The sequence below is a fragment of the Ursus maritimus genome, unplaced genomic scaffold (genome assembly GCF_017311325.1).
Source record: "Ursus maritimus isolate PB19 unplaced genomic scaffold, ASM1731132v1 scaffold_29, whole genome shotgun sequence".
NCBI classification, from domain to species: domain Eukaryota; kingdom Metazoa; phylum Chordata; class Mammalia; order Carnivora; family Ursidae; genus Ursus; species Ursus maritimus.
The window spans coordinates 33,963,586-33,986,870 of NW_024425452.1; the positions used below are offsets into that span (position 1 = coordinate 33,963,586).

The following is a 23,285-nucleotide window of genomic DNA, read 5'->3' on the forward strand; positions in this document are numbered from 1 at the left end:
TTTTGGGGTGATGGAGATATTCTGGAATTAGATAAGAGTGATGGTTTTACAACACCGCAAATATACTGAAAATCACTAAACTATACACTTTAAAATTGTGAAGATGGTGAATATAGTGTTGATGTAAATTTTATCTCAAAAATATAAAAAAAAAAGAGAAAATACTGAAAATACTGAAGGGTAGCAGAATATGCCATCCCTAAGTATGCCTCTTTAGCATATATTATTTTGAGAAACAGCAGACGCAAGAGAAGTTCTGAAAACAGAGCAGAAGTTAAACTTCTGTAAGGGACAGCTACATGACAAAGGAAATCTCCGTTTGTCAGCGTCTCTCCCAATGTACCAGGAAGAGAAGACTGACTAAATCCCAAGAGGATCTTATCCATGGAAAAGACACTGCCTGAAATCTATACAACAAATCTTACCTTTAGATTACCCTGCTTTTCCCGGTAACTCCCCCAGACTGGCCACTGGACAGCTTGCTTGCTTTTGTCTTCCGCTGCAGACGGTGTAGAAGCCAGTGGCTTAGGCTACGCTGGGGAGTTACTCATTTTTCCTTAGGTATCTCCTGTGTGTGTGTGTGTGTGTGTGTATACACACACACACACACACACACATATATATATATATATATATATGGTATACCTGTTAATAAACTTCTGTTTTTCTCTTGCTAACCTTTTATTATAAGAATCTCAGCCAAGAATTTAGAAAGTTAGAGGGAAAGTTACTTTTCCTCCCCTACCCTTCAGGTCTTCTATTTTCAGATTCACTCTTTACTCATCATTTCAACAGGTTAGGTGGTAGACAATTCACCAGACCCAGAATCCTATCATTCACCAGGACTGTATCATACAGTGATAACTGTATTATTTACCAGAATTGTTATCATTAGAACTACAGGCTATGAAAGAAAAAAGGTTTTTATTGGTTATCAAGATGAAATGAACTTGTAGAAATTCTGATCAAATAAACGGGTCAAATTATTTAGAGGTAGTCTAAGTTTGCTATTTTGCTCAAATATATTAACTCTTAATAATTTACCCCTCAAATATTATTTATCCTAAGGTTTTTTTTTTTTAATTGTTTTCTTTTTCAACATTCAACTGAGTGTTTGATTTGCAGGCATATAAAGATTAGTTGTTTTTAGGGAAAGAATTGTAGATTCTGTGTTCTCTTGCCAAATGCATGTATTTCTGAATTCCAAGTATCTTCCTCGTTTGTGTGATGAAAACTTAAGAGGTCTGTTGTGCACTGGAAAACAGGAAGCAGCAGCCGTGGAAACACAGGGGTCTTGATGGGCATGATGACGGAGCCCTGCCAGGAGACCTATTTCAAGTGTCCAGGTCGTTATGATTTTTAGATCTAACTTGAGTTCTGTGCTCTAATTCTAGAGCTGCACCTCCGAGCAGCAACCGAGGGGGATTTGAAACAAACCGGAAGAGTAACCTCAGCTCTTGTCTATCAGTACAAACTGTAAAAGGCCGCAGAGGGTCTCACCCTCACATCTGCCCTTCATCTCCCACCTGAAAGGAGAGCTCTACAGATTACCAGGAGATACGGAAACACGGCCTCGCTGCTTCTGAGGCTTAAGCTTTATTTTAGTCTCCCTCTTTTTCTTGAATATTCTTAGAAAAAGAGACTCAAACATATTCTAAGGAATAGGAAAGTGGAAGAGACCTTTTATGAAAGAACTGGCTGGAGGGAAGAAGCCAGAGGCCACCTTACATAATTAAGCCAGAATAATTTAAGTAAAAGCAAAGCCAGAGCTTTGTTAAAGAAGAGCTTCGCAGCAAATGGGATAAAGGGCAGTAAATTTACATAGACTGCATCTAAGATTTTATCTTAATAAAGATAAAATAACTCTGCATTAGACCGCCTTTATATTGTTGCCTAAAATGTCAAGGAAAATAAATAAAAGAAACAGAACTACACGTAACTCTGCCCTCCTGATAAATTATTTCTGTTGTTCTAGTGTCTCTTTCCACAGCTGTTGTGGATACTTCATGCTAAAGCGTACTTCTGTTACTTTCTGGAGTTTAACCACAAACAACTTAAAGTCTTCTACTTCATAAATAAAAATAAGGAGTTTTGGAGTTTTAAAAACAATGAGAATATTAATCTCATTCTCCGTGATGGTGCCTGCCAATCAGATACTTAGCGGCCTTGTCCTGAAGAAGCAACACAGCTGTTAAGTATCTGATGAATTCTTAACCTTGTATGGTTAAAGTCTTGATCTCAGATGTGTTGACCAAGTAAGCTCTCCAACTTAATACTGGTTTTTGTTTTTGTTTTTGAGAGAGAGAGAGAAGGGAGGGGCAGAGTGAGAAGGAGAGCATCTTAAGCAGGCTCCACACGCAGTGCAGAGGCCAATGTGGGGCTCCGTCTCATGACCTTGAGATCATGACCTGAGCCGAAATCAAGAGTCCTATACTTAATGGACTGAGCCACCCAGGGGTCCCTGAATAATATTTTTGAAGTAGTGCTCCCTTGTCTGCTTCCTGGTTAAACAGCCTCATTGTTTAGTGAACTGCCCCATAAAGAAAACTTGACAACCACTGTCTTCTGGCTTCATTCACAATGATCACCAGATGTGTGCATTCTACTTGACATTCTCTTTTTTGTCTTCCTTTCCACCTTCACTTCAGCCTACAGTTGATGTGCCAAGTACCCATATTCTCACCACCCTTTCCTTAGACTCTGTTAGCATCTATCACCATGACAGTTCTGAAATCAACCAGGTTATAAACAACTGAAGCTTTATCCTGCTGATAAGGGCAACACCGCTAAAGTATAAACTTCTCAGAACACATGGCGCCTCTCTAATTTTGCAAAGAAGAGAATAGGAAAATTAGTTCCTTTAACTTGGTAATGATAATATAAATTGTGAAGTTTCAATATGTGGCATTCAGAGATTTATAAGATCAGTTCTAAAGAAGCTCTTTCTTTCTTTAGGGATTCTATTTACATTTATTGACTCTCTCTCCCTCTATCTACGACAAGATAGTAGCTCTCAAATGTTTGTTTCTGAGAATGGAGTGCAGCCCCCTAAGACAGAGACTATCAGCTTATGGTCTCAGCATCTATCTGGGCCACCAGCTACGGGTAAATACTTGAGGTCCAGGGTAATGACTATGCTCCCTTTCACTCTCAAAATGAGTCCTGGTTTGGACAATAAATTATATGGTCATCTTAGGCATAGGTCAGTTTAAGAGATATATAGTTTTTTACTAAGTATCCTTTGTAAAATTAAAATGGAACTCCTTAGTTTGTAGCTACATATGGTTCTCTTAAACATTGTTTTAAGATAATGCAAAGATAAAGAGATAAATACCTAGATACAATAGGCAATTTTCTCATTGTTATTTGTTAGAAATTACACCTTAAAATTAAGATCTTTTGGACTCTGAGTTCACCAAAGACAGAGAATATTAGTCCTTAAATTTCCCTCTAACAACCATGGGGTTGGGTGAGGAGACTAGAGGTTTTGAGAACTGAAGGCCGAGCACAGAATGTTTTTTCTTATAGAAACTATGGTATAAACTGTAATTTGATTAAAACTATTAGTATTGTTTAATGGTAAATTTTAGTTCAAAAGGCCTTTTTCTTATTGGTTTAAACTTATTTTTATTTATAAAACTATAATAAAACTGTTTATATATAAAACATTACTATTTATCATGCTATTTAAAAGAAAACATTTTAAATTCTAAAATTCAAGTATTTAATTTATGGAGCATGATTATTTTTAATGGCATCTAAAGTGTTTATATTCTAATTTATATTAATTCATTTCCATGCATATTTGTTTGGGTGGGGTTGGTGGGTGATGGTCAGGAATTAATTCAGGCAACCAGGAGAGGATGGCATCAAGAAAGCCTTAGAGAAGAGGGTGATTTAGACAGGGGTAGGGGAGTAAGCCAAGGTGAAAAATTACAAATAAGCTTGGGAAACAGTGATTAACATTGTTTTTGCTAAAAATGGGGCATATACAGGAAAACAGTAAATTTTCCTACCCTGGAAACGTCCTTTTTGTGGTTGCAAATCTCACAAAATAATAATTAGTCTTTATTTCCAGTGATACGCTCTTTCACAAAGTGAATGATGGTATTAATCGTGATTTAATGCACAAAAATGAAATCTATTTAAATTTTATAGAAAAGATGGTGTTGGTAGTTTCCATTTAAAAAAATGGTGAGCAGAATGAATAGGGTTTTATAATGAAAGTCCACTTACACAACAGAAAACTGCCCCATCTTTCTGGTAAGAAAAAAAAAATTTTCCTTCCTTATGAAGACAATCAGGTAACTTGGGCAAAAAATGAGATAAAAATATAGATAATGATCAATGATGTTCAAGCCTTTTGAAAAGTTGTTTCCACAACTGTGCAAATACAGAACTGATATCTAAAGAAGCAGAAATACTATTTTAAAATAATGAAAATAAAAAATAGGTCACAATCTTTATTAAACAGAAAGTCAATGCAAGTTGCATTTTGCTAAATATTGCCTCTGGCTTAGGTTCCTTCCATGTGGGTGAAAAAATACAGTGTCGTAGTAAAATTAAACGAAGTGTACTTGGTCCTATACACTTGGAAAGTGGCAAACTGTCGGCACCACCCTGGCCTCCGCTGGCTACGTACCAAAGGTGCACTTGGTGAGACGCCTGCTGACCAGGTTGCAGGGGCTACTTTCGGCTGCCAGTTGGCTCCACCAGTCAACTTTTTCTCTCCCGCATTCCACTGAAGATCTCCCCTAAATCAAGCGTGCAAAAACACACAAAAATATTAAAACACACTAATCGGAAAAGAGTGTGTGTGTGGCTCATTACATACTTTAATTTGGGGTTAGAAGCAGTCTGTTTGAGTTGTTGAGAGAACAGGTTAAAAATTATAAAGGAGTCTTATATCTAAGAAAGCATAAAAGCATTTGACAAAAAACCATTTAGAGTTTGGATCTCAATGGTAGCAGGAATTTCCTATCACTTCCAATAGAACAATGTGTCACAAAACTCAACCAAATTCCTCACTGGTTAGAGAAGATTCCAAATAAGTATATCATAAATACTGTGTGCCTGTATTCTGTCAAATACCCGTCTTTTGTTTCGTACCTGATGGGACTTCTAGATCTGAGAGGGCTCATCAGAAGGTTTCACACAACTAGAACATGACTATAACCTGCCTTCCAGTGAACGATAAGATATATCTATTGTAAAATGCATCCCGATTTTAGGAACATTGAAATGTGCATCTAAAGAAAGGGCACATTGTTTATCATTCTTACCATTCTCCTTAAAATTGATCCTCCGTGAGAGACTTTCTAAAACCAATGTTAGCTGGGAATAGTGTAATGATTCTAGAATTTAAAGCTAGTAAAGCACTCAAACCATAATTCCCAAGGATTTCTAGCGATAACTTAGTGGCAATCGTCGAGCCTGAAATAGATTGTCCCTTTTCATTGCAAAGCCAACAGTTTGGAGGTTCCAGTAGAATAACAACAAAAACAAAAATCCAGAATGTAATAAAAACCAATTTTGAAATTACCTAGCTTGAGAGTGAGTTATTGCTCCAATGAGTTTAATAGTCTCAAATAAATCTAAATACATTGTCACAAGAAAACCAGATAATTTCAAAAACACTTACTTCTTGGATGTGGTACCAGAAATTCCAAGATCTATAAAAGGATAAAAGAAAACAGAATTTAAATGTCTATACTCAGCTTAAATGATATGACATTTAAAAGATCAAAGAGTCAGAAGTCTAGAAAAGGTCCATATTTTGCCTAAGAATGACTGTATTCAATTTTACAAAGGAGAAACTATGTTAGGAAACATGTTCAGAAATCTAACATTTTCTTTTACTTCACGTTATACTTAAGGATCACATTTTAATGTCAACTGGTGTCTAGGAAAGAGTAAACATAGCAGGCTTGAGACTCTTCTCTTAGAAAGGCCTATGTGCCTGGCATCTAGGCACCTAGCTTAGTAAACTGTTCTCTCTACTAAGAGAATATTTTTCCGAATGATAAGGGTGGCTTCCTGTGTCTAAACTGCTTGTACAAACAATGTGGTTCATGCTGAACACCTGCTTTTCTTCTGCGAGACTGAAACTTTGGGACAGTTAGGCACAGGGTGCCTACATAATCAGCACCCTATAAATCCCCTGGGTGTGGAGCCTCTACAGGGCTTCCGTGGGCAGAAACATCACACGTGGGAAGGCGAGAGCGTAAGGAAGTCGGTATGTCGATTCTTCCAAGCTCCGCCGTGTCTTTTTCCCTGAAGACCCAGCTGTGCGTCCTTACGGTGCTGCTGTAATACATCTCAGCTGTGAGTACAACCATGAGCTGAGTCCTCCGAATCCTAGCGAATCTCTGAGTGAAGGTGGTCTTCGGGACCCCTGAACTGGCTTACTCATTCGACTCTAATCTCAATTCATTCATTACTTCCACAAATATTTATGGAGCTCTACAGATGCCAGGCACTGTCTAAGCACTTGGGATCTATTAGGGAAGAAAACGAAGATCCCAACTGTGGAGAAATCTGCATTCTCATAGGGTGAGATAGATGATAATAAAATAATAAATCATATAGGCCACTAGAAGGTGATAGAAAGCCCATGGGAAAAAGCAAAGGAAGAGCAGAGTGTGGGGGATGGGGTCAGGTAGGATGAGGGACAGGCAGCATCAAACAGGGTGCCCAGGAAGGCCTCATGGACGTGAGATATGCACAGAGCTGAGCAGAGGTGTGGGGGAAGAGCTTTCTAGGCTCATCTCGTGGTGCTCTCTCTGCCTACGGGTAAGTCCGCTTCACATTTGGAGAAACTGCCAAACTGCTTTCCACGGTTACATTTCGCCAGCCATGTTAGAGTTTCAATTTCTCCACGTTCTCCTCAACAGTGGTTACTGTCTTTTCTAATTCCAGCCATCCTCACGGGTGAGAAGTGATATCTCATGCAGCTTCGATACGCATTTCCCAGATGCCTGGTGTGGAGCATCTTTTCATGTGCATATTGGCCACAGGTCTATATTTTTTGGAGAAATGTCTACTTAAATCATTTGAACATTTTAAAATTGGGTTATTTGTCTTTTCATTACTGAGTTGTTAGAGTTCTTTGTTTATTCTGGGTATAAGTTCCTTATGAGATCTATGTTCTACAAATACCTTCTCCCATTCTGTGGGTTATTTTTCACTTTCTGGATAGTGTCATTTTTAGCACAAATTTAATTTTAATGTAGTTCTATTTATCTATTTTTATCTATTGTTGCTTGTGCTTTTGGTGTCATATCTAAGAATGTTACCCAATCCAAGGTCATAAAGATTTATTTACCAATACATTTTCTTCTTAGAGTTTATAGTTTTGGCTCCTACATTTAGTTCTCATCCACTGTGAAATTAATTATTTTGGAGTAGGCAAGAAATCTAACTCCATCCTTTTGCATGCGGATATCCAGCTGTCCCAGCACCATTTGTTGAAAAGATAACTGTTGGGGTGCCTGGGTGGCACAGCGGTTAAGCGTCTGCCTTCGGCTCAGGGCATGATCCCGGCGTTCTGGGTTCGAGCCCCACATCAGGCTCTTCCGCTATGAGCCTGCTTCTTCCTCTCCCACTCCCCTGCTTGTGTTCCCTCTCTCACTGGCTGTCTCTATCTGTTAAACAAATAAATAAAATCTTAAAAAAAAAAGAAAAGAAAAGAAAACTGTTTTCCCATTGAACTGTCTTGGCACCTTTGTTGATAATCAATTGAGCACAGATGTGTAAGTTTATTTCTAGACTGTCATTCTATCCCATTGAGGTATATGCCTATCCCTATGCAGCAGTACCACTTATCTTAATTATTGTAGCTTTGTAGTAATTTTTAAATTCATTAAGTGTGAGTCTTCCAGGGTTATGCTTTCTTATTTAGTGTTTGGCTATTCTGACTTCCTTGTATTTCCATATGAATTTTAGGTTCAGCTTGTCAATTTCTGTAAAAAAGCAAACTAGAATATTGGTAGGGAGTATGTAATTTTTTTTCTGTTTTGGAAGATATTTTAATTATTATTTTATTTATTATTGTTACTTTTTTTAGAGAGAGAGCAAGAGGGGAGGGAGAGGGAGAGTGAGAATCCTAAGTGACATGAGGCTAGATCCCACAACCCTGAGATTGTGACCTGAGCTGAAATCAAGAATCAGACATTTAACTGAGCCACCCTAGGCATCCCGGAAAATATTTAATTAAAAAAAAATGTTTACCTATAGAGAAAATCATTGGTTTTTTTTGGGGGGGGGTGGGTTGTTACATTTCTATAAATTTTGATAAATATATGAATTCATGTAATCATTACTATAATCAGGACACATAGCAATTTAATTACTCAAAAATATTCTCTCTTGCTACCTTTTGCCATAAACAATGCACTTGCAGCAGCTAGAGGTATAAATCCTTTATTTCTGAAGGAGAATCTGGATGATACATTGGAGTGCCAGTAAAAGCAGTTACCATTGCCAACTATCCTTCAGTGAGATGAAATTTTAGAGTAGGAACAAATACTCAAATAACCTCTCCATGATGTCATCAAAGCATTTTCATGGATGCCCAGACCAGTGACGATGAAAGGGAAACAAAACTATGTCCATTGGATAATTCACAGGGAAAAAAGTCTGTATCAAGGACCTTCTAAAGCCTTGAGAAAAAGTGAAAGGTATCTGTAATGGTGAACCCATTCATCTTAATGAAAAATCAAATTCAGGGTTAAAAGGAAAGGTCAGTCTTTGTACCAGCTGCCCTCATCTCCTAGGACTCTCTCCTTCACTTGCCCATCTTCAGCCTCTGGTCTCCTTGTTCCTTGAACATGCCAGGCAGTTTTCTGCCCCAGTGCCTTTGCACTGGCTATTTCCTTTGCCTGCAAATATTCTCCTTCAGATATCCATGGGGCTCATTTTTTTTACCTTCAAATCTTTGCTCAAATTGTACCTTCTCAGTGAGACCTACCCTAACTCCCACTCTGCAGCATTCCCAATTCCCCCTTGCCTGATCTGTTTCTTCTCCATAGTGCTTTGGACCTAACATACTATGGAATTTATTTATTTGAAAATGTTTGTCTCTCCCCTTGCTGAGTACCATAAGAACAGAAATTAATACCTGTTTTGTTTGCTTATTTATCTTTAAAGCCTGGAAGAGTGCTTGGTACTCAATAAATATTTGTTGAGTAACTTAAATTCACATGGATGCTCAATTGTCAATATTTAAGTTACTCTGTGTTCTTATTTCCAAGTGAAATAAAAAATTAAGTACTTACTATACGTAATGCACTTGGTTTCACACTTGCATATGCTCTCTAATTATACCTTCAGTAATTTAGATAAGAAATGGCATGGGTACTGCTTGTGAGACAATGGCACAACAACTGTTTATCTTCCAAGGAACTGTACTGGGTAAAGCATAAAGAATTTCTGTCCACTCCTTGATATACTCACCCATAAGTGAATCCAGAAAATACATATAAAGAGATAGAGAAAAAATTTGTATATGATGCAGTAAAAAACAAAACAAAACAAAAAACTGTATTACTCACTGCCTACTAAGCTGGCAAGAGATGAGTCAAGGTCACTCCCAAGGGCTTTGCTTGCTGCCATAGCTGGACTGGGGGGTACCATTGAAATGGGTGCAGGCTGCCCGGCTGGTGCCATGGTTGGCATCAGTAGATCACCTAGGCCATCAAACACTGGAAATCAAATAGACCAGGTTCAGAATGATTGAAAAAAGAAAAAAAGGCCATATGCAAAATTAAAGGGAAATTATCTTCCGAAAAACTATAAAACAAGTAAACATACAATCTTACAAAAGAAGGCATGTAATCCACACTTTTTATGATTGTAACACCAAGAACACGTCTACATCTGTCTGTTCAGAAAGTACAGAAACACTAGTAAACATAAACAAAGATGGAAAACTGTGTAATGTACAGGAAAGAGCACAGATTTTTGGGGTTGGAATTAGGCTCAAATTTAGTTGCATGCCTCACTACCTGTGTGACTTCGAGAAAGTTACCATCTGAGCTTTAGTTTTCTCATCTGTAAATGGGGAGGGTACTACTATGACATGGTTTTGTTATGAAGATTAAATTAGATAATATATATGCCTTTGTTATAATGCCACTCAGTGTTAGCCACTGACACTCTTATTAAAAACAATCACTGAAATACTTTTTATTGAAGATGGTAATAATTTATAGCTAAGCCTAAACAATTCTCTCTCAAATCCTACAATGCCTTTTTTCCCCCCTATAATGCTTATCTTTAAAACAATTCTTAAGTGAGAAAAGAAGGCTGGATCTCCTGGTTTCCTATGAAGTTAGGGTTGGAATAAAACCTGATCTAATGGGCAGGAAGTAGTAATAAGTATCTGAAAAACAGCTGACCATATTTTAGAAGTAAAAATTTTGACCCCCCCACCCTGGTTATAAGCAGTCAATTTTGGTTCCAACTTTAAAGGAATATTTAAAGGGAAAACTATTCTAACTATTAGGCATCATGCTGTTATTGATGGTTCCTGGTCAGTATATAACCAATTACCAACTTGCTTAGTTCCTAGAATACAGAAAGACCATTCAAAATACAGATTTAGAAGACTTGCATAAGTTGTTGTTAATATCTTATCCATGTCAAAATTTTTGTGGTTAATTTTCATTAAAAAAACTACGAATATTTACCATCAACACTACTGTACAATAATTCTAAATTGGAAAACGACAGCATTCGACTAGGCACTGGCAATAGAAGCAACCAAATTGTCAGGCAGGGGATATATTTAGGGTGTTTTCTGAAACACATTTAATTGCCAAAAACTCACCCATTGAAAATTTGTAGTAAGGACCCAGCATGGGAAGAGTAGAATGGAAGAGAATACAAACAAAATGACAGCAGCATGAAAGATTAAAGGCAGGCCAAGAATACTACTTGTGTCCCAACTTCATAAAACCGAGGGCCACGCAAGCTTCAGAGGGTGTAAGCAATAGCAATGGGAGTGTCCAAACATTCAGATACTGCGTTAAGTGTTTGTTTTCCCTTAACCACCTCTAAACCACGTGCATGTAAGCTCATGCAAACAGATGGGGTGTGTGGTGTTAGATTTCTGCTAAAAATTAAAACAGAAACACAGAAAAGGATTACAGGTCATCTTTATATCTTCCAGAATGCACTGAAAATATTTACTTAAAATACAGAATAAGAGACTTATTAAAGTTTTAAAACCAGGTCACCACTCAATATCTGCTTGTAAGTTTCCTGATATCATACTAACCTTAGGTGGGCTATTGCACAATCAGAACAAATGAAAAGAACATTTGAAAATCACCACCTCACCTGACGGATCAAAGGAGCTGCTGCTGGAAGTTGAAGGCATTGTTCCAAAAGCTGCCTCAAAGTTGGGCTGTAGCAGGTTATTCTGAGCTGGAGTCACTGGTGACGGAGAAGGGGCCATAAAAGAACCCCCAAATCCTGAGAAAAAAAACAGTTCCAGAAAAATATAAGTGGAAACAACTAAAGGTAGGTAAAGGCCAGAAAAACAGGACGAACTATAGGAGACTGAGAGGGACTGAATGCATGTAGATAGATGAGAAGTCAGTAAAACTGGGTAGTTTTTAAAAAGTTTTTCATGTGCTTTGATACCTGTCACGTATTTTTAAAAGATTTTCATTTATTTTTTAAATTCAAGTACAACATTCAGTGTTATACTAGTGTTTCAGGTGTACAGTAGAGTGAATCACTGATTCGATACATTACTCAGTGCTCATCATGTTAAGTACTCTTTAGTCCCCATCACCTATTTCAAAACCCCACCACCTACCCCTCCAACCTCCCTCCCAGGAACAGCCAGTTTTGTCATGTATTAATGAGATCGAAATTAATCAGAAATAAGATAGCACTTAAGAATATATACTCTCGTTAAGAGAACCTGTGTTATTACACTGGGGCTACAACAAGCTAAGGAGGTCTCACTAGGGTTAAAATTGAGATCATTTCATTATATTAAAATTTTGTTTCTTCAAAGCACAATACCGGGTAGTTAGAAAATGCTTAGTGTAATAATAAAACACAAATTTAAAAAAATGCATGCACTTTGCCACCAAGTCTTCCTTAATAACTTTCATACACGTTCTAGTCCCATTGCTGCTACTCCTAAGTGTGGGCTCCCCCCCATGTGGGAGAGGAAGAAGCAGGCTCCCAGCCGAGGAGCCCGATGTGGGACTCAATCCCAGAACCCCGGGATCACGCCCTGAGCGGAAGGCAGACGCTTAACGACTGCGCCACCCAGGCGCCCCTCACATGCCGCAGATTCCTTTGTACAGCAATCAAGCTCTTCTCTGTTCCCTTCCCCCTCCCAGCAAACCAGGCTGCATCCCTAACACCATCACAGACTTCAAATTTGAAGTCCTTTTGAAGGCTGGAAGCAAATAATTTCTCTCAAATAACAGACAGAAGCAGCAGCACAGCTCACTCTGTACTGTTTCTGTCTACAACACGCCACTGGTGAGGGCGGCGATTTCTTAGTAAGACGTTGGAAGATGTTCTACTACCAAAGGATTTATTACTTCCAGAAGTCTTTTCTATATTCAGTTTGGGTATAAAGATTCATTTCTAATCTAACCCCATCTTCTCTTTCACGTACTACTTGCGAAAACATAGATAATGCTTAAAAAATCCTTAAACTTTTCATTCTATAGAACTAGTTTATAATTTTGAAAATGGCTTGCACAGAAATTCTCCGGCTACTGTTTTCTAAAGCAGGCAATAATGTTCAAGTCATGTTGCTCCCAGACACTGATAATGACACAAGGTCAGGCTTTTCTTGTATATGTATGAAAAAAATGCAATTTGGAAAATTGTTACCTAATAGAGGATGGTCTTTAAAGCTCACAGTGGCTACCCTGAAGTGATTTTAGAATTTTACTGACATAGGCATTATGTAACTTTCCTAACTGAAGAAAAGACATTCTTCAGATCTTTCAGAACCAATATTATGAAGCAAAAATGGGCTGGAAGTAAGTATTTTTGTGGATGGGATCATTTGGTTTTAGAGAGATTGACAGTTGTGTTGATGTGGACTTCTTGGAAACATCCCACACCTCAAGTTGGAAGATGGCTGTGGTTAATTTAGGCAATTTTTCTATGGTTGTAGGTGAATGTGGAGACAACTGTTCTTGACTCTCAGTTTCTTAAAACTTGACCAAGAAGACACAATTTATTCTAGAGTCACAGCATATTAGTGTTGGAAAAAGCCTTTTGATCATCTGATTCAATCCATCTTTCCATGACTGGGAGAAGGGATGCAAAGGAAAGGTAACATATCCACCCAGGATTCAGTGGTAGAAAGAGAAAAACAGGCATTTACACAAGGTTCATCTGCTTAGTACTACTGGGTTTCATAAGATAAGTAGATCACATCCATAGGTGAATAATGAAAAAAAAATTAGTGACTTCTCTAAGTAAGTGAAGGGTAAAGCCAACACTGGCATCAGGCTCACCACGTACCACCAGAGTTGCTATTCTAAGCATTTTTTTAGGTTGAACCTTATGAACTGTATGGATTGCTAATATTTGACCATTTTGGTCCTACAAAAATAGGTTTCTATTGTTCAAACCAAAACACATATTAGCTCATTTAATCCTCACAACTCCGTGAAGTTTTACAAATGAAAACGCTGAGGCCAGAGAAATTAAATAATCTGCCCAAGGTCAAATGATGGCAAATGAGAGCCAGGATTCCACACAGGAATCTTCCAGAGCTTGGGTTTTTCACCACAATACTACATGGCCTCTTTTCCTCAGCCGGGAATAACTTCAGAGTTGTACTCTTCCTGTAGGCTTATAGACTTGACAGTGATCTAGAAAGATGACCTTTTCCCCATTATACTCAGTTCTTATGAAGTAGGTGCCCTCACAAATCTAGACTAATTAAAAAGCTATAAAGTGATATAAAATAACCAACTGATCGTCTTAAAGAAAATAATCTACTGCTATACTCTGAATGAAGGGTTAAACAGGAAAATTATAGACATTAAACAGGGGAACTCCTCCTTTTAGAGTCCTGGAATAGAGGTAAGTAATAAAAAAAAACCCCAAACCACTACTCTTTCTTTCTATATGGTTCTAAATTATATTAAGAAAGATGTTCTATGGAACTGAAGGTAACAATCAGTAGGCTTCCGGACATCCTACAGGCATATTTGGACTGTCTCATACTATGACTGAATTGCCGTCTCTCTTCAAGTGCTCAACCATCTACAGATATGTTGCCTTTTGTCACAGAGAGTCTTACGAATCTATCTTTCTAAAGGGAACAGCCTACACACTTAAGGAAGTTCTATTAACAGACATATCAAAACTGACAGTCACAGTTGATATAACATATCACTTGGGTCAGGAGAGTGAAAATTTAAAACTACTGGCAGATAAACACACTCCCACACACACCACCCCCACACTCAGATTTGTTCCATTATGTTAAAGGTGATGTCGTCTCAATTACTCTGTAATACAGTCAGCTGTTAATAAGATCAATCTGAGAGAGTCAATATTTCTAGGACTAATACCCTTTTGTCCGACACGTTTCAGACTGCTTCCTCTCCACCCAGAGTATGAAAGAATTGGTTCTCTGTAGATCTTCCCATTCAGTGGATATTATTAGATATTAACTCCACACTGAACATTTTTGTATTTTAAATCAGTTCAAAGACCTCTGTGGCTCTGCTAAAAAGTCATCTGTGTCATTTGGTTAACAGAGAATGCAAAACTACAAAGGGCCATAAGACCAGCCCATATTATTCCCTGCCTTTGGAATTAAAGATAGGATGTGGCACATTCCTATGCTAGTACAAATCTGTGGTGCGGTCGCCCCAGAATCGCGTCTATTATTGAAGAACATGGTTTTCCTGCTTGATGTCAACTTCGGAAGTTAAGCATAATACACCTAATCTCCCTCAATAATCCATTTTTACATCTGTCATCCAGTAATCTATATATTTCAAACACCTAAGTTTTTAGCTGGTGTATCTGAAGAGGAATTTGAGAGCTTTATTCTTCGCTGAATGACATAATATTTCCTTTTATTTGCTACAAACTTAACTTTCAAGTTTCCAGTCAGACTTCACTTGAGATATGGATAATATTTGTATCCTACCAATAATCTCAATGATTTGGAGAGAATTATTCTTTTGGCTAAATCAGTTGTCTTTTCTAGAATATTCTCTAGTTTCACCACTTTGGGTACACCAAACAGAACTTGAAGTTTTTACTCAAGGGGTAGATGACTAAGATGATATTTCATGCACAGTTCAATTCTGGAATTGGCATTATTTGACAGTTCTAGAAGTAAATTTGAATAAAGAATGACAACCAGATTTTATGAGAGATAGGCCTAAATCCATTTAGTCTTTGTTTTCTAGTTTGAAATTCTATATACCAATTTTTGACAAAGCTTTTTCCCCAATTTTAAGATGATTCTTAATTTTTGGTTTAAAATCTCTAAAAATCATTTTAAACATTTAATTATACTACATATTTAATGCATTTCCCTTGTTACATATATGTAAATTTGTTCCCTCAAAAAAAAAAAAAAATTGAGGAGCAAGAGCCCCTGTTCAGCAACCAGTGTTACTTTTAGAGTCTATACCTTCTGTTACTGTGGACGTGTATTATTTTTCTTTTTTATTCTCTCAAAAAATAGTCTTATTATTAAAAGCCAATAACAGAAGATTCTAAAGACTCACAGAATATAACTTTCTCTCATTTTTTTTGGTTCAAATTCCTACTTTGACCCTTATATTTGTGGACTTCTTTTTAGCTATAATGGGACTCATTTATCTTTTTTTTTTTTCAATTTTCTCTTTATTTCAACAGCTTGTGGACTTAACTGTTTTCTCCCCATAGACACACACACAAGTGTAACACACGTTAAGCTTCATTGCAAATTACCATCCATAGCACAGTGCCCCAGATATTTGTTCTACCATTGATATTCATTCAACAGAAATGCCTGGGCAATTTGAAAACTCTGAAATAGCCACTGTCAGCTAGATTAAATATATAAACGTGACTGGGGTTTTATACTGTGTACATTAGCAGGGTTTTGGGCTAGGAAAGTTGCCTCTAGCTCATATTATAAAATTCTATTCATATTCCATGATATTCTTCAATGAGAAGATGGATTCTTGCTGTTTTGTTACCTAAGCAAGTATAAGAAATGTTTTTCTATAAGCAGAACACAGAGAAGTATGAGAAACTAGCCCAAATAATTAAGACCTAGGGAGATTAGAATTTAAAATCTCTCATATCAGGATATAAGGTAAAAGAATAGTTGGCCTTGTGCCATGTAAATCAGATTCAGATATGTACAAATTAAATTATAAAAATCATTTGTAAAGCAAACTAGACAGTAAAACCCATTCACACCTACTTATATTAAAATTAATTTATTCAAATAAAAAAACAGAGAAAGAAGAAAAGGTGCACAAAATACTTTCCCATCACTGAAAAAGTCACAAGATGATGTGGTGGAAAAAATGGGAAGCACAGTCAATAAAACCCACGTAAATGACGCTGTCACTTTCATCACTAATTTTCTCCTTTTCTCTCCCATTTTACTAAGATTTCAGGACGGACAACACAATTGAGCAATTTAAGCTTGCTTTTGGTGAAGTGTTCTGACCTGTACTTTTTGTGTACTTCCTTTTTAGGACCTCCCCATACACAAAACTGTGCAGCTGAGGCTTGGGTCCCCGATGTTGTACTCGGCAGTAGGTGACAGAACTCTTCCGGTTTGTTCCAGGTGTGTTTTAGACCCTATCTCACCCCCAGGAGCAAATCTCTTGGCTCTGCCACTGACGTCTGACTTTGAATTGGAAGGGAATATTGTCTTTTCCCACAGGCTTTAGTTTAACTGGTCTCTCTGCACCTACTTCCAGTGTTCTTGGCTCTTCTGGAAACACAAGATCTCAGGTTTCAGCCCTGGAAGCACAGGGAGGTTAAATGGATTGAGGACAATGCGCGTTGCAGCCCTGGAAATGCTCAACATGGCGGACCAGGCACCTGCCAGGCTGCTGTCTGATAGGCTTATAATCCCTCTTTGGGGTCTACGTAACCCCGAGAGAAAGAAAGACTTCTTAGAACTCTGCAAAAAGCCAGAACATTTGATTTCATATGTCATCTCAACCTTAATTATAACTGCAAAGCCAAAGGCTTATAACCAGTGATCTCATTTTGAAATTGACAAGGCCATTTCCCCCAAATAGCCATTTAAAACCATGGTATTTCTGTGGCCTGTTAAAAACCTATTGCTGAACCTCGAAAACCTAAATTTAGGTTATTGGTTTTGTAAGAGTGTGAAGGTTTCCATGACCAGTTTGAAGACGTGATGAAGAATACCCAGGCCAGGAGAAAAGCCAGGCAAGCCAGTATGTTCTCCCCCAAATAACCAACTGTGTTTTGTGTTAAGCACCCTGCCTCTTATATTTGCAGCTTCCAAAGTCCACAGCGACATTACAGTGGGACCCTGGTTCTTCACTGTTCACGAAAATACCAGCTGGCAGTCACTGGTATGAAGTGGATTCAGCAACCAGGAGTGTCATATTTAACCAGGGTAGTCTGGAGAGGAGAGGACAGACACAAACAAACCGCTGTTGCCCCCGAGAAAGATGGCCAAATAGCTGGTCTGAAGGACCGATGGAAGGGGAGGGTCGCGGCTGGGCTGTGCTTACCCTTGCCGGCCTCTTGAGAGAAGACTGGACCTCATCCCAAACTTCCTACAATACTGAAAGGTGACAAGTGTCCTTCCGTGAGGTCACCACTCATTACTCATCCAAGAATGAATGTTCTGTGCCTGCTGTAGCTGGCCAAGACTGTTCATTACATGAAAAAAGAAGACCCGGTCGCCAACTCTTTCAAAGGTAACATGACCAGCAGGAAATTTAAACTGAGAGAATCCGTACATGGCAACTTCCTTATGCTGACGTGACCCACACTCTCATCAATCCCCTGCCAACCTTATGACCAAATGCATCCCTTGTGGTGACTGGGGAGGGACACTGGAAGGTGCGTCTGTGTCTGCTGCACTTCCTGCGAGTCCCCTTCTAAGTAAGGTTGGATGAGGTAAGCCAGCAGTGCCTGGTGCGTTTGACTCATAACCTGAGCCGGAAACTTACTGCTGTGATCTTGCAAACGGCAAATGCTTTGCCTGTAAAAATAGTAATTTCTCGATCTGGCTATCATTAAACACACTTTGCCCAGCCTCCAAGGAAGACTGATAGTTGACTTTTACTATCTTTGAGTCTTTGAAATGTTCCCTTTTATTTTATCTATCCCATCCTGGCAATAAGCAATAATCCTAGGCATCTTGTACCAGTTTACTCCACACCATAGCCCGGTTGAACTGGGATCTCTCCAGAGGTTTTCAGACTAAAAAAAAAAAAAAAAAAAAAAAAGACCAGCTAGTTGAAAAAGTGGCATAGGTAGCAGCACGTTCAACCCTGGTAGAAATCTATGACAGTTTCTCCTAGAGTGATTCATGTTACAGAATAAATTGTCAAACATAATGGTATCTTTCCACAAAAATTCCTTTTAAAAAATGGGCACAGGCAATACAAGATAAAATTCGCTATATAAGCATACTACTTTTTTAGTAAACAAAAAGAAATGTGCTAACTGAAAGTAAGGCATTTAGGAGCATCCAAGGAGCCATAGGGGTGACTTCTTTGCAACTGTGATTTTAATACTTACTTCATAAAATCCTGCGAAATAACCTTCTATTATACAGTGTCTTGTTTTTCAATTTTATGTCTCAAAAGGGAAAGAAAATATGCACCTTGAAATTTCCATACCTGTTACTTACAAAGATATACCCAAACTTAACTTCCACAAAATACCATTTTATTTTAATTTAATTAATTACCAGCTAGTAGGTCTGCCGATGCTGATGAACTAGAAGCAGCCTGAGGTGCAGGTTGGGGTTCAGAAGCACTACTTCCAAATGCATCTACCCATTATCCATTGTGCAGCAAAAAAGTAAAAGAGTGTGAACAGTAAGTACAGTAAGTAAATTAACTGTTTTGCCAAGAAATGCATAGACATGACACTCTGCGTGGTGAGCTTGTCACCTGTGGATGTGTGAAATGATTGAGTGAGCTGAATTATGCTCTGACCAGTTTATTCTCTCAAAAAAGAGTTCTAAAATATTTTAGACAAACACCTCTTTGTAAGAGTTAGACAACTGTTTTTAAAGAATAAAAATTTTGGATTAAATCCTATCATCTCTTAAAATAGGACCAAGGTTTAAAAAACTTTTCCCCAAAGGCAATACAATGGAATTTTCCCATTTAGAACTCTATTAAACTTAGAAAAAAAATTAACAGACTTAATTCAAGCAGCAGCAGCAGCCCCACTTGTACCCATTTATCAAAGTTCAGTGTTTATTTGCCACAAATTTTGAGCTCCTGAATGTCAGAGACTGTGACACCATTGTACCCCTCATGGCACATACCATGATGCTTCCATGTACAGTAGGTAAGGTACTCAGTGTGGTTTAACTTGCTAAGAATGGTATTTTAGCCCGTGGCATACACATTTGTGGACATTCATGAAGAAATCACTTCAAACCTGTACTTTTCCCTATAAATTAACTGCTATCTGATAAATGACTCTAAATGCATCACCCTTATGAGTAGTGCAAGAGTTAATTCAGTACATCTCCCTGCCTTCGGATAACATACAAAGTAAGGGGATAATGCATTTAAACCAGTAAAACATCTTCTAGTTCTCTGGAAAGATTTTAAAACATTAAGCTCAATGTACATAAACCCTACAGAATAACGTATGGCTCTACGCTTATGTTTTCAGTTTCGACTGGCTTGTTTTCAATTCTAAATTATCTAGTTAATGTTTATATTGCTTTTAATAGCTTAGAAATGTTGATTTAGCCAACAGATGAGGTTCGCCAAGGAAGAACAGTAGAAGGAAATTCCAACCAGCTGATTCTACATTAGGATGCACAGAAGTTAAAAACACAAGGACTTCAAATGAAAAATGATGTGGTTCTGTTAGGCCATGCATCGAAAATCATGATGCACTGATGAGGATGAAGATGGTGATGGCAAAGAAATGGAAAAGATCTTAAAAACTTAAGTTTACAGTCAAGAGATGGAAATAACTTCAGAGTCAAAAGAAAAAAGGATGGAATATAATGAATGAGATGTAAAAACTCTTCTGAGAGGGGAAAAATAAAATCTCTTTACGTGTTGAAGGAGGAGAGATACGCACCCCCAAAAAGGTCTATCACACCTGACGAATCCACCTTTGCTGGAGAGGCAGTGGTTGCAGGAGACGGTGCTGCAAACGCATCCACTGCAGTGAAGCACACAACAGGAGAAATCGCACGTCACCCCAGGGACAATAACCCCATGAGCCCTGACAGATGGCTTCTTGGGATTTCAGGTTGAACAGCAGGCAGTAAGACTGCAGACAGTCTTAACAGTTAAGACAAAGCACATGGTTTTAAAAATACACACTTTCCAGAAGAAAATAACATTTGACTTCTTGAACTCAGAGGTTTTAGCGTGGAGGGGAAACAAAAGTTGTCTCTTTTCTCCAGCGTTAGATTTGAAATTATGAACCTCATCAGTCGGTGATGGGCCAAAATGAGATTTATTTTTTCCCAAGTGAATTTTGAGTTTTAAAGAACTCCAGACAAACCTGCATGTTTCCGTGTCCGCCTGTGCACACACAACCCCCACCAGACATCTCAGAAGGCTTGGCCTTGGAGGAAGCACTCACCGGATAAGAGGTCAGCAGTGAGAGAACTCTCAGGCACAGGAGAGGCCCCTTGTGGTGGAGAGGAGAAAGCATCTTCCGAAAGTGAAACAAACCAAAACCAAGCAGAGGTAAGTAGAAAGCTGAAATCAAAGTTAAATGTCTAACAAATGCATTATCACAGGTGAGCACAAGGAGTTCAGTCACGAGCACGCCTGGGGGAAACGCATGGGAAAAACAAAAGGGTGGCTTTCGTTTTACCTGTGCCAAACAGGTCTATGCTAGGAGCAGCATCTGGCTTAGGCGCCGCAGCGACTTCCGGAGGAGCCTCAAACAAATCTAAGACCAAGAACACACATGCCTTTACTCGACTCGGCAAAGCAGCCTGACACAGCATCACTCTCCAGTTCTGAATGAGCACGGGGGAGAACTCCGACACAAGCAGCAAATGGTTTCTAGAGAAGCATGGACTGGACACAGTTGTCATGCAGTAACGGTTGTGTCTGCAGGGCAGCTCGAGTACCCGAATTCAGTCCACCAGATGGAGAGAGTTCAACAACAACAAAACATTACCACCAAAGATATCTAGAGCAGGAGGAGCAGCGGTGGTGGTGGCGGAGGTGGTGGCGGTGGTGGCAGCGGCGGCGGTGGCGGCAGTAGTGGCAGCCGTGGCAGCCGCGACAGCGGGAGCAGGAGAAGGAGCAGTGGCAGGAACCGGAGGGGCTGTGCTAGCTGTAGGGGTAACTACAGGAACACTGGTCTCAGGTGGCTTCATTGCAAAGAGGTCCAGCTCGGGTGCAGCCTCTGCACTACCTTCAGATGGGGCAAAGGGGTCTTTTGGAAAAAGGAAAGTGGAGACACACATACAGCATCAGTAAGGAAAGAGACAAGAGAGAGGCGTCATAACTACAGGTCAGAGACCTGACAGATATTCACACACTAGCTAGGCATTAGGCTGCTTGGATTGAACTATTATCCTATTAGCAAGGGTCTGTGATTAGGATGTCTTTCTAAAGAAAAAAAAAAAAGAAAATTTAGTAGGTGACACAAGTTAGGAAACGAAAACGCTTCACAGTACTGTAAGATCAGCCTACGGTCTAGGATCAGAGATTGTGATTCTTTAAACCCTCAATCTGGGCAATTTGGTAGCTTTGAAAATTAAAACATGCCTATATTTCAGAACTTGGTGCTGCAAAAGAGTACCATACAGCAGGGGAGGACAAAAAAAACATTAAGAGAGCATACTTGCACTGACAAAAATTGTCAATCTTGAGAAATTGTCAATTTTGATAAGTATGCCCGTCACCACCTTAATGTTTTAAGTGCCAGCACTATCGATTCAGTTAATGATGAATGATCCTTTACACTCAGAAGGAACTAAAGCTAGAAAAACATATGGCCACGTCTCACTACGGGAGTTTCACATCAGGACAGAGAAAACAACACACTTGCTCATGTCTGTCGACCCACCATTTCCTGAGCATGCATCAAGTGCTGCGGCTACAGGGGCTGGGGTAGCTGGCGCGGCGGCCCCTTCGGATGCTGCAGGGGCCTCCCCGGGAGAAGCTGCAAAGGCATCTTGGGTGCGGTTTTTAAAACAACAGAAATTAAAGGAATAAAAAGAGAAGAAAATATAGTAAAAGAACCAAGTTAAATTGCGGAAAAGGCTCCCTTATACAACATGAATTTCTTCAAATGCATTCTTACGGCCCATGCACTGTTGGCGGTCACAAAATCATGATTCTTAGCGCTCCTTTGTGTTAGTTACATGCAAGTGGTACAGGGCTCATACTGCTACGGCCTATTGGGATCCGTCAGGTGACAAGATTCTCATTGTATAAGGGCTCGGAGAAGCATGTTTTATGTAACATTAAAAATCAATGGATGTGAAAACTAAAACACAAAAATAACTGTATTATGTGATTTAAGACATTAATCTTTCATGGTCGGTGAACACTTCTTCACTATGTTACCGTGATGTCTCTCTGACTGATGGTTTCTACCAAACACAGATGTCTTCTTTAATGTCAATAAAATTAAACATATGATGGTAATGTAAACAAATAATTATAGTTAACAAATGTTTTATGGGCTAGTACAGGCAAAATTACACTGCTAGCATGAAAGGTTTACTAAGCACTCATAAAAAAGTTAAGTCTTTGTTATCCTTGAAAAACATTTTCAGATACAACCAAGGATTTAAGGAAATAGATAACAAAATTAGGGGATGACACTACAATGCTTTTATTTCAACTTAAGTTTATCCCTGTTTTAAAATATTGTATTACTCTCCTTATTTGGAAAGTGATCTATTTTCAACAGACTAAAAACACAGTTTTATGCTTTAAGACTATTTACAGCAGAAAGTCCATTAACATACAGGCAGCCCCAGTTTATAAATGCCCAATATATGAATGGCTGATGTGTACAAACAGCACCCAATGGGTTTCTGCCAGTAAACCATGTTAATTTGGTAAAAAAAAAAAAAAAAAATCCTGGAGTTTTCAAAG

At 38.6% G+C, this 23,285-nt stretch overlaps 1 protein-coding gene across 1 annotated transcript in view; it reads right to left on the minus strand.

Moving 5' to 3' along the window:
- The window catches only part of SNAP91 (synaptosome associated protein 91), a 131,367-nt gene that overhangs the window by 14,550 nt on the left and 93,532 nt on the right, over positions 1–23,285 (minus strand). The window contains exons 16-25 of the mRNA XM_040643706.1: positions 22,246–22,353; positions 21,349–21,609; positions 21,037–21,114; positions 20,800–20,871; positions 20,287–20,370; positions 18,923–19,006; positions 11,341–11,475; positions 9,552–9,701; positions 5,642–5,672; positions 4,643–4,754 (exon numbers count right to left, since the gene is read on the minus strand). Coding sequence (XP_040499640.1) covers positions 4,643–4,754; positions 5,642–5,672; positions 9,552–9,701; positions 11,341–11,475; positions 18,923–19,006; positions 20,287–20,370; positions 20,800–20,871; positions 21,037–21,114; positions 21,349–21,609; positions 22,246–22,353 — 1,115 coding nt within the window. The remainder of the gene's footprint in view (positions 1–4,642; positions 4,755–5,641; positions 5,673–9,551; positions 9,702–11,340; positions 11,476–18,922; positions 19,007–20,286; positions 20,371–20,799; positions 20,872–21,036; positions 21,115–21,348; positions 21,610–22,245; positions 22,354–23,285) is intronic.